This window comes from Coenobita brevimanus, chromosome 52, assembly GCF_032717465.1.
Source record: "Coenobita brevimanus isolate Jiangsu-jjx chromosome 52, ASM3271746v2, whole genome shotgun sequence".
In the NCBI taxonomy this organism is placed as follows: Eukaryota; Metazoa; Arthropoda; class Malacostraca; order Decapoda; family Coenobitidae; genus Coenobita; species Coenobita brevimanus.
In genome coordinates, this window is record NC_137005.1 from 38,015,542 (window position 1) to 38,028,041 (window position 12,500).

The window sequence follows — 12,500 nt, forward strand, 5'->3', positions numbered from 1 at the left end:
TCCAGTAATGCTATACTCTTCCCTAACACCTTTTCCTAAGCGATTTATTGCACCTTACTGTCCTCTTCTTTGTTGCATAAATCCTTCCAACATCGCCACACTCTCTATAAAGCCACCTAACACCTTTTCCTAAGCGATTTATTTTGTTTATTACACCTTACTGTCCTCTTCTGTGTTACATATATCCTTCCAGTATTGCCATGATACACCATAACACCTTTTCCTAAGCGATTTATTATCTGTTACACCTTACTGTCCTCATCTGTGTTGCATAAATCCTTCCAATATCGCCATACTCTATAAACCTCCCTAACACCTTTTCCTAAGCGATTTATTTCGTTTATTACACCTTACTGTCCTCTTCCGTGTTACATAAATTCTTCCAATATCGCCATACTCTCTAAAACGTACAAAGGGATATTAACCAACATTATCCAAGAATAAATCGCTAAGGAAGAGGTGTTAGGAAGCTTCCTTAACCGAGGAGAAAACGAGCTTTTGTCCTGACTTGGCGATTTTTTCAAGCGATTTATTTTAAGGGATTTATTTTTAAGGGATTTATTTATAACTTTCAGTACGTTGCAACTTTTTTCTTTGATTTATTCTTGCTGCCTCAAGACGATTTTATTTTCGTTCACTTTTTGAGAAAGAGAGAGAGAATGTGTGTTATTATTATTATTATTATTGTTATTATTATTATTATTATTATTATGATCAGTAGTAGTAGTAGTAGTAGTATTGGTGGTAGTAGTTGCAGCAGTAGTAGTAATAGTAGTAGTATTGGTGGTAGTAGTAGCAGCAGTAGTAGTAGTAGTAGTATTGGTGGTAGTAGTAGCAGCAGCAGTAGTAGTAGTAGTAGTATTGGTGGTAGTAGTTGCAGCAGTAGTAGTAATAGTAGTAGTATTGGTGGTAGTAGTAGCAGCAGTAGTAGTAGTAGTAGTATTGGTGGTAGTAGTAGCAGCAGCAGTAGTAGTAGTAGTAGTATTGGTGGTAGTAGTAGCAGCAGCAGTAGTAGTAGTAGTAGTATTGGTGGTAGTAGTAGTAGCAGCAGTAGTAGTAGTAGTAGTATTGGTGGTAGTAGTAGCAGCAGCAGTAGTAGTAGTAGTAGTATTGGTGGTAGTAGTAGCAGTAGTAGTAGTAGTAGTATTAGTACAGTAGTAGTAGTAGTAGTAGTAGTAGCAGCATCAGCAGCAGCAGTAGTAGTAGTAGTAGTAGTAGTAGTAGTAGTAGTACAGTAGTAGTAGTACAGTAGTAGTAGTAGTAGCAGCAGTAGTAGTAGTATTAGTAGTATTAGTACAGTAGTAGTAGTAGTAGTAGTAGCAGCATCAGCAGCAGCAGCAGTAGTAGTAGTAGTAGTAGTAGTAGTAGTAGTAGTAGTAGTACAGTAGTAGTAGTAGTAGTAGTAGTAGTAGTAGTAGCAGCATCAGCAGCAGGAACAGTAGTAGTAGTAGTAGTTGTAGTAGTAGTAGTAGTAACCCCAGGCTCATCCAAACGTGAACTCAGTGGACTGCAGGCTGTAGTTGCCCTCTTCCTGCAGTCCACCATCGTCCTTTCGGGGGATAGGGAGGGAGTTGAGGGACGTGAATAACCAGGCAGTGTCCTAGTTATATCAGTACCACCACGTGAAGGGCCCCCCCCCCCACCATCTTCCGGATAGTGCCATGTTTCGGGAGGGGAAATCTGACAAGCGATTTAGTCGTTAGTAGGAAAGGATTTTGATTTTCCGCGAATTGAGAGTTTGGGTTCCGCCCCCCCCACTCCCCCCCGCCAAGGTTAGGGACGTGTGTGTGTGTGTGTGTGTGTGTGTGTGTGTGTGTGTATGGAGATGTTTTTTGAAGTATATAAATTTGTGTGTGTGTGTGTGTGTGTAGATATATTTTTTCAAGTATATCAGTGTGTGTGTGTGTGTGTGTGTGTGTGTTTTAAATGTTAGTGTTTCTGTGGATATATTTTTTCTAGTATATAAATTTGTGTGTGTGTGTGTGTGTGTGTGTGTGTGTGTGTGTGTGTGTGTGTGTAGATATATTTTTTCCAGTGTATAAAATTTGTGTGTGTGTGTGTGTGTGTGTGTGTGTGTGTGTGTGTGTGTGACCCAGTTGAGTGCCTTACCTCTATGAATTACGGTAGTATATGACGTCACTGCAGAGGCGGCCTGTGATTGGCTGGCCGCTTGATTTGGTCCCCCCCCTCCCCTCTCCCTCCCCCCTCCCGTTTTCTTTACCTTCCTTACTACTCTCTCTCTCTCTCTCTCTCTCTCTCTCTCTCTCCTCTTCTTCTCCCTTCCCTCCCCTCTCCCCCTCCTCCCATCCTTTCTTCCTCTCTCTTCCCTTCTCCTCCCCCTCCCCCTCCCCATCTTCCGTTTACCTCCCCTCCCTCCTTCCATCCTTCTCAAACTTCAGCTGGCGTGTGTGTGTGTGTGTGTGTGTGTGTGTGTGTGTGTGTGTGTGTGTGTACGTTCGTGAGAGGAGGAGGGGGAGGAGGAGAGGGTAATGCAGGGAGGGGGAGGGGGAGGGGGGAGGGAAAGGGGAGGGGGGAGAGATTTTTTTTATAGTATCCTTAACTATTTTTTTTTCTGATGTAATGGACAAAAATTTTCCAAAAAATAATAATAGATTTATTTTAATTTTGTCCGAAATAAATCCGAATTTTTGTCCGAATTTGGTCAAAAGCATGTTTCAGTTTTGTCTGGTTCGATTTTGTGTGTGTGTGTGTGTGTGTGTGTGTGTGTGTGTGTGTGTGTGTGTGTGTGTGTGTGTGTATGTGTGAGTGTGTGTTTATGTGCGAGTATGTGTGTGTGTGTGTGTGTGTGTGTGTGTGTGTGTGTTTGGTCTTTTTTTTTTCAGTTTAGTCCAGAATTTGTCTCAAGTTTTGTCCCATATCTGGCCAGGGTTTTGTCCTAATTTGTCTTAGATTTGACCAACTTTTTCTTGAGTTTTCTTCAAGTTTTCTTCACGTTTTCTTCACGTTTTCTTCAAGTTTTCTTCACCTTTTCTTCACCTTTTCTTCAAGTTTTCTTCGTTTTCTTCAAGTTTTCTTCAAATTTTCTTCGTTTCTTCAATTTTTCTTTAAATTTTCTTCAATTTTCTTCAAGTTTTCTTCGTTTTCTTCAAGTTTTCTTCAGGTTTTCTTCAAGTTTTCTTCACCTTTTCTTCACCTTTTCTTCAAGTTTTCTTCAAGTTTTCTTCAAGTTTTCTTCAAGTTTTCTTCAGGTTTTCTTCAATTTTCTTCAAGTTTTCTTCGTTTTCTTCAGGTTTTCTTCACCTTTTCTTCGTTTTCTTTTCAAGTTTTCTTCGTTTTCTTCATGTTTTCTTCACCTTTTCTTCAGGTTTTCTTCCAGGTCTGCGACGTGTGTAAGGATAAGTTAGTCTCCCCTGGTGTCGTTCAGTGACCCAAGGAGGTGAGGGAGGGGGGAGGGGTAGGGAGTGATCTTCCTCCCCTCCCCCTCCCCCTCCCCGTCCCTCTCTCCCTCCCTCACCCCCTTCCCATTCTCCTCCTCCCTTCACCCATCCTTTCCTTCCAACCTTCCTCCCTCCCTCCCCTTCCTCCTCCCCCCTCCCTCCCCTTCCTCCTCCCCCCTCCCTCCCCTTCCTCCTCCCCCCTCCCTCCCCTTCCTCCTCCCCCCTCCCTCCCCCCTTCCCATTCTCTCACTGCTCCCCCTCCCCCTCCCCTCCCTCTCATCCTCTTCTCTCTCCTCCCTCCCCCTCCCTCCCTCCCTCTCTTGGCTATTACTTCTCCCTCCTCCCTCCCCCTCCCTCCCTCCCTCTCTTGGCTATTACTTCTCCCTCCTCTGTACTCTTTCGGTACTTTCCTCTCTCTCTCTCTCTCTCTCTCTCTCTCCTTTACAGCTATCTTCCCTCCCACTCTCTTTCTCTCCAGTTCCTCCCCTCTTCCTTCCCTCCTCTCTCCACCTCCCTTTCCTTCCTCCCGTCCCTCCCCTCTCCCCCTCCCTCCGTACTTCTCTACTGCCTTCCTTTCCTCCCTCCCTCCCTCCCTCCCTCGTACCTCCCTTCCCTCTCTCCTACCCCTTCCTTCCTCCTCTCCCCGTCCTTACCTTTCCCCCATCCTCTCTACGTCACTTCTTCCTTCCCTCCTCGCTCCCTCCCACCTTCCTTCCCTCCCCTCTCCCCCCTCCTGCCTTCCTTCCCTCCTTCCCTCCCTCCTGCCTTCCTTCCCTCCCCTCCTTCCCTCCCTCCCCCTCCACCAGGCAACGGGACTCGGTAAAAACCCTAGTAGCGTGTGCGAGGCTCAGTCGTCCGTGTGTTGAGGTTGAGTGTGAACGCTGAAGAAGAGGTGACGTTGCGTGCGTGTGAGTGCGTGTAGATCGGGGGCAGTGAGTGCATTGGGAGGGGGTGTCGCTGGGGAGACTACTACACCCTCTGCACTTCAACCTGGCCTAAAAAAAAATATGACTAAACTGTGACGATTGATTTTCTGTGCCCTGTTCACCGTAACTTCGATCCCCGAAATTGATGTGTCTTAAGTGCGGAGGGGCTGTGTATGGTGGTGGTTGTGCTAGTCACGAAGAAGAGGCGCTGTGGCAAGGATGTAGTTGTCGTGTTGCCCTAATCTGCAATTGACCGAAGGGAAATCAACTGCAAGGGTACGAAAACCACCGACTTTTATCTCGTCACACACACACACACACACACACACTCGACTTTTAATAGCCCTCTCTCTCTCTCTCTCTCTCTCACCTGCCCCACCTGGCCGACCCTACAGGTGTGTGCGTGTACTGCAGTCGATTAATCCAGTGTTTGAAACTAATCCAGGAATCTGGGCTCAAAGTAAATCCAGGCAAGGCACACGTAAATCCTGGCCAGAAACGTAGAGAAATCCTGGCAAGACGTATGAATCCCTCTGAGAAAATACTAAGACGGTTCTCCCTCTGCTCAGTTTGTGGAGCCGCGCGGTATGTAGCTAGGCATGGATGACCCCGGCCGACCAGCAAGGGGCTTTGACCTGAAGGGGATGCTGAAGAAGACCTGAGAGGGTACACACGTCTTCAGACTCTCCCGGCGTTCTTTAAGGGCGAGAGGTTGGAGTTGAGACCCTCTTGTGTTTGTTTACTAGAGCATCGGAGGCGTTGACATCCTTGAAGAAAGAGTTGAAATATAACGTCTTGGAAATTGTTTGAGGGAGAGCTGAGTGGGTATGTGCATCTTGAAATACTCCAGGCTTTTTTCAAGGGTGAGATGTTGCAGCTGAGACCATTTGTGTTAACTGACTAGATAAGTAGACCTGTTAACGACGCTGCTGGATAGAAAGAGTTGATCATATTGGAAAAAACTATTTGATACAGAGGAAGACTTGAGTGGATGTACCTTTTTAACTCTTAAGTGTGAGATGGTGAAGCTGGGGTCATTTGTGTTTATAAGGTCATTTACAGGAGAGTTGGAAGAAAAATTACCCACAGAAATATTTTAACGTAGATCAAGACCTGAGTGGATGTAGTTATTTTAGCTCCTTCTGGCGTTCCTTAAAGGTGAGAAGGAGCACCTGATTGTGTTGATGAGGTAATTAGGAACACCTGGGGACGCCGCAGGGAAGAAAGACTTGGGGAAATTACACGCACGTCTGGAAGAATTGTTTGTTACTGATGAAGGTTTGAGCAGGTACATTTTTATTTTTCACTTTGGTGTTCCACAAGGGTGAGAAGTTGGCACCTCTTGTGTTTATGATCATTGGACGATACAAAAGATTTAGAAGAATAATTGTACTATTTTTGGGGGGATATTCAACCATTTTAGCCCGACTTTGACCCTCTTAAGGACTGAATAAGGAGAGAAACTGTGTCTTTTTATATAGAAAACGACTAGGGAAGAGAAAGAGAGGTGTGTATTGTGAGAGGTGAAGGAACTCGCACGAAGAGTCGGAAAAAGAGGCCCTGGTAAAAAAATAAATCCACCTTCCACATCCCGTCCTCCACTTAGGAAGAAACCATCCAGCCTGCAGGTGGAAGAAGCTAACCATCCGTCCATCCATCCACCCGTCTGTCCGTCCGTCCATCCGTCCATCCATTCAGTTCGGTCGACTTGACAGGAAGGAAAAGCATCCGTTCTAGTCGAGCGGGTATAAAGGTTCCATTCAGCTTGGTCGAGTGGAAATTGAAGCTCCATCAGCCTGGTCGAGCAAGAACTGAAGCTCCATCCACCCTGCTCCGAACCCAAAAGCTCATTCCAGCCCCGTCGAGCAAGGAAGGAAGCCCCACCATCCAGGTCGACTCTGGAACACCCTAGCCCTTCCCTCCAGCCTTGCCATGGACGTCTTCAAGATCGACCAGAGTTTGGGGAGTCTCGGGCCGGGCGTCGCTGAGGTCAAGGTCACGAATCCGGAGGTGACCTTTGACACCAACACCGACTTCAACCTCTCCTTCTTCGACGCCTCCACCTCGCCTTCGCCCGGAGGCAGCACCGGGGGAGGCAGCAGCAGCGGCGGCGGAGTGATCATCAAGAAGGAGGAGTTTGATGATCGCACGTTCGATTCTGTGGCTCCTGACTCACTCTTCTCCTCGTCCAGCGAATATTCTCCATTTACGACAGAAGAATCGAAGTTCACCAGTTTTTCAGACACCGCCCAACCCTATCCACCTGGCCAAGGGTATGGACAGGAGGCCAATCTCAGCCCAGCCTCCACCTCCACCCTCATCTCTCCACTTCCCTCCCCCTCCACCGGGCTGCTTCACCCCCAGACCTCCTGCACCACCGCCTCCACCAACACCCCCACCAACCCCCAACTCCTGAAGGCACCGGTGGTCATTAAAACAGGTAAGGGGATTGGTGGAGTAATTAACGGTGTCATTGTTATTATTATAATTATTATATATTATTATTATTATTATTATTATTTCATCCCTACGTGTCAAGTGGGGTTGGTGGAGGATTAGTGCCCCTCCCTGTAAAACAATTAACTCTAAGCCCTTGGCCACCCCGTTTGGGATACATGGCGTCTGGCAATGAATGAATGATGATGATGATTATTATTATTATTATTTTCTTTTATTATTATTATTATCATCGTATCCTGCCCCTTTTATCTCAAAAATTTTAATATTACTAATTATTATTATTATTTTTATTATTATTATTATTATTATTATTTTTACTTTTACTACTACTACTACTACTGTTACTACTACTACTACGACTGTTACTGCTACTACTACTACTACTGTTACTAGTACTGCTACTACTATTACTGTTACTACTACTACTACTATCATTATTAAAGTTATTCCATCATCATCATCATCATCGTCCCCTTTTTCCCACTGAAAGGTCATTATTGATATTGATATTATTATTATTATTATTATTATTATTATTATTAATGTTACTATTACCGTTTATTATTATTTAATCCTCATCATCATCGTACCCCTTTTCCTACTTACAGGTCATTGATATTATTATTATTATTATTATTATTGTTATTATTATTATTATTATTATTATTATTATTATTATTGTTGTTATTATTATTATTATTATTATCATCATCATTTACTATTATCATTATTAAGAGGTAGGATGGGACTGGAGTGTATTGGTGTTGTGATGAGGAGAGGTAGACTGAGATGGTTTGGGCATGTGGAGAGGATGGGGGATGACAGTTGGGTGCAGACAGTGAGAAGTGTGAACGCTGGGGATAGGGTTGCGAGAGGCAGACCGAAAAAGACCTGGGACGATGGATGTGGGACTAAATAAAGAGGCTGCCAGAGATCGAGCAGCGTGAAGAGCCGCCATTAAGTGACCAAGGCCGATGCATGCAAGGATGCTGGAACGTTTATAATCGAAACAAATTATTATTATTATTATTGTCATTATTATCATTATTATTTTATTATTATTATTATTATTATTATTATTATTGTTATTATTATTATTATTATTATTATTATTATTATTGTTATTTTATTATTATTATTATTGTTATTATTATTATTATTATTATTATTATCAGTGGTCATTTATTATTATTATTATTATCATTATTATCAGTGGTCATTTATTATTGTTATTACTATTATTATTATTATTATTATCATTATCGCTTGGAATAGTCCCGAAGGAGACATTGTTGTTGTTGTTTTTGTTGTTCTGGGTTCATCTGTAACGTGAACCCAGTGGACGGCAGGCTTACACCACCCCCTTGTCCACTCCATTGGCATTCTTCCAGGAGACAATTTACCCCTAGAAGAGAGAGAGAGAGAGAGAGAGAGAGAGTTGATACTAATTTCGTTCAGTCATTATGTAAGTCTATTTCTGTGTGTGTGTGTGTGTGTGTGTGTGTGTGTGTGTGTGTGTGTGTGTGTACTATTTCTCTCAATCTATATCTATGGCTATTCATCTGTCTATCTATCTGTGTCTATCCCTGTCCAATATCTGTATGTATGTATATCTATCTACTTATCTATCTATCTAATAAAGTAATAGATAAAGTCACTACTAAGAACATCTCTACTTTTGTCTCCCCTTCGCTCCAATTCCCGTTTTCTTTCGGTGGTTGTTGCATTGTTTTTTTCTTTCATTTTCTTTTTTTTCTCTCTTATTTTCGTCTGCTTGTGTCATGTTACCTTTCCATCCCTAAATGTCTTGTTCGTTAGCCTTACTCTGTTCGTTATTATTATTATTAGTAGTAGTATTATTGTTATTATTATTATTACTATTATCATTGTTATTACTTATTATTACTAATAGTAGTGGTAGTATGATTACTACTACTACTACTACTACTACAACAACTACTACCACCACCACCACCACCACCACCACCACTACTACTACTACTACTACTACTACTATTATTATTATTATTATATTTTTACCACCACTACTGCTACAACAACAACAACAACAACAACAACTACTACTACTACTACTACTACTATTATTATTTATTTTTACTGCTACTACTACTACGACTATTATTATTATTATTATTTACTTATTTTTACTACTACTACTACTACTACCACTATTATTATTGTTATTATTATTATTATTATTATTATTATTATTATTATTCCTAAAACCCAGAGACTCTCACTTGTCTTAAAGCTTTCTTGAAGACACCCACTCATCCACCGCTGTCAAGAAAGAGGGGTAACTTGGGCCTTTGAGCTTGTGGCATGTGGCGACAAGTAATCCAAGTTACTAGTTACCCCTCACAGGTGTTACTCACTTCCTTAGCTGATCATATACACACCTGAGTCGAATTTAAATGGCTGCCCGCACGTGGATTCGAACCCTGGCTTTGCTATGGTTACTACCCAGCGCTCACGGTGAAGGTGACAAGCGTGAAATTGTAAAGTTGAATTAAATATAAAAATTGGTGTTGAGGGGAAGAGAAAGGGAGGGAATATTTGTATGTGTGTGTGTGTGTGTGTGTGTGAGAGAGAGAGAGAGAGAGAGAGAGAGGCCAGGAAATTGAGAAGAAGCGAGCCGAAAAAACAAAACAAAAACAAAACACAGGTAAAAGCATGAGGAAAAACAGAAATAGCTCCGTTTGCTAGTAGTAGTAATGCTAAGTTTTTCATTCACCTTCAACACTACTTCCGGCTCACCTGACTATTAATTAGCTACCTACCTCACCTGAGTCACTCTCTCTCTCTCTCTCTCTCTCTCTCTCTCTCTCTCATTGCTTTGTGTTTGTCTATCTACGAATATCTATCTATCTGTCTTTTTGTCTTTGTATTATTTCTTTTTTCCTATAATTCGCTTCTCTTCATGGTATCATCATCATCACCACCACCACCACCACCACCACCACCACCACCATCATCATCATCATCATCATCATCATCATCATCATCATCATCACCACCACCACCACCATCATCATCACCACTTCTTACCATCTTCACCATCATCATCATCATCACCACCACCACCACCACCACCACCACCACCACCACCACCACCACCACCATCATCATCATCATCATCATCATCATCATCATCATCATCATCACCACCACCACCACCACCACCACCACCACCACCACCACCACCACCACCACCATCATCATCATCATCATCATCATCACCACCACCACCACCACCACCACCACCACCACCGCTTCCACCACCACCACTACCACCATCATCATCATCATCATCACCACCACCACCACCACCACCACCACCACCACCATCATCATCATCATCATCATCATCATCATCATCATCATCATCATCATCACCACCACCACCACCACCACCACCACCACCACCATCATCATCATCATCATCATCATCATCATCATCATCATCATCATCACCACCACCACCACCACCACCACCACCACCACCACCATCATCATCATCATCATCATCATCATCATCATCATCATCATCATCACCACCACCACCACCACCACCACCACCACCACCACCACCACCATCACCACCACCACCATCACCACCACCACCACCACCACCACCACCACCACCACCACCACCATCATCATCATCATCATCATCATCATCACCACCACCACCACCACCACCACCACCACCACCACCACCACCACCACCACCACCACCACCACCACCACCACCACCACCATCATCATCATCATCATCATCATCATCATCATCTCCACCACCACCACCACCACCACCACCACCACCACCACCACCACCACCACCACCACCACCACCACCACCACCACCACCACCATCATCATCATCATCATCATCATCATCATCATCATCATCATCTCTTCTCCCACCAAAGGACAATGATGAATATATTAGATAGATTGACAGATACAGTGGATAGATAGACAGGTAGGTAAACTAATTAAGCGATAGACGAGCAATAGATAGACAATAATTAGACAGACAGACTATCCAATCTCCTAATAAAGTAAAGTACACACCTGTTCAATTTACCTGTGCAATTAATAAAGGAAGGTGAGTAGGAAGAGGCGTTAGGCGGGCGAAAAGAAAAAAAAATGTTAGCACTATTTCTTTCTTGACCACAATTTTTCTTTTTCTCAAAATTTTTCTTTTTTTTCGTTTTTCACAATTTTTCGTTTTTCACAATTTTTGTTTTTTTTCGTTTTTCACAATTTTTCGTTTTTTTCGTTTTTCACAATTTTTCGTTTTTTCGTTTTTTCCACAATTTTTAGTTTTTCACTTTTTCCAAATTTTTAGTTTTTTTTCACAATTTTTTTTTCGTTTTTCCACAATATTTAGTTTTTTACAATTTTTCGTTTTTTATTTTTCGTCAAATTTTCTTTTATTTAGTCACAATTTTTCGTTTTTTCTTTTTTCCACAGTTTTTCGTTTTTTATTCTTCGTCAAATTTTCTTTTATTTAGTCACAATTTTTCGTTATTTATTTTTTTAACAGTTTTTCCTTTTTTGACTGCTTTCGTAGCCATAATTTTTCGTTTTTCTGTAACCAAAATTTTACTTTTTTTTTTTTTTTATGGCCACAATTTTCGTTCTTGATTTTTTTCATAGCCACAATTTTTTGTTTCATAATTTTTTCATAAGGATAATTTGTGTTTATTTTTTTTCCATAGTCGCAATTTTTCGCTTTTTATATTTTAGAATAATAATATTTTCGCTTTTTTTTTCATAACTACATTTTTTGTTTTTTTGATACTCGTCATAACCACAATTTTCGATTTCTTGATATTTTTTCATAAGTTTTCGTTTTCTGACTTTTTACAGCCATTTTTTTTTTTTTTTTTACTTTTTCATAACCACAATTTTCGTTTTTTGACTTTACAGCCATTTTTTTTTTTTTTACTTTTTCATAACCACAATTTTCGTTTTTTGACTTTTTACAGCGTTTTTTTTTTTTATTTTTTTTTTTTTTTTTTTCACCACAATTTTCGTTTTTTGACTTTACAGCCTTTTTTTTTTTTTCATAACCACAATTTTCGTTTTTTGACTACATTTTTTTTTTTTTTTTCCATAACCACAATTTTCGTTTTTTGACTTTACAGCCATTTTTTTTTTTTTTTACTTTTTCATAACCACAATTTTCGTTTTTTGACTTTACAGCCAGTTTTTTTTTTTTTTTTTTTATAACCACAATTTTCGTTTTTTGACTTTACAGCCAGTTTTTTTTTTTTTTTTATAACCACAATTTTCGTTTTTTGACTTTTTACAGCCAGTTTTTTTTTTTTTTTTTAACTTTTTTATAACCACAATTTTTTTTTTTTTTTTTTAATTTCTTTATAACCACAATTTTCGATTTGTTTACATTTTTTCATAACCAATATTTTTTGACTTTCATAGCCACAATTTTCGATGTTTGGCCCTTTTTTTCGTAACCACAGTATTGTTTTCACTCGGTTTATCTGTTTGTTTGTTTTGTCTGTTTTGTCTGTTTTTGTTTTGTCTGTTTTGTCTTTGTTTTGTCTGTTTGTTTTGTCTGTGTTTGTTTTGTTTGTTTTGTCTGTTTGTTTGTTTTGTCTGTTTGTTTTGTTTGTTTGTTTGTTTTGTCTGTTTGTTTGTTTTGTCTGTTTGTTTGTTTTGTCTG

The 12,500-nt window shown here is 40.9% G+C and overlaps 1 protein-coding gene across 1 annotated transcript in view; it reads left to right on the forward strand.

The window, feature by feature from the left end:
* Positions 1-6,256: 6,256 nt before the first annotated feature.
* Positions 6,257-12,500, forward strand: part of LOC145400480 (ecdysone-induced protein 78C-like) — an 83,260-nt gene continuing 77,016 nt past the window's right edge. The window contains exon 1 of the mRNA XM_080273005.1: positions 6,257-6,764. Coding sequence (XP_080129131.1) covers positions 6,257-6,764 — 508 coding nt within the window. The remainder of the gene's footprint in view (positions 6,765-12,500) is intronic.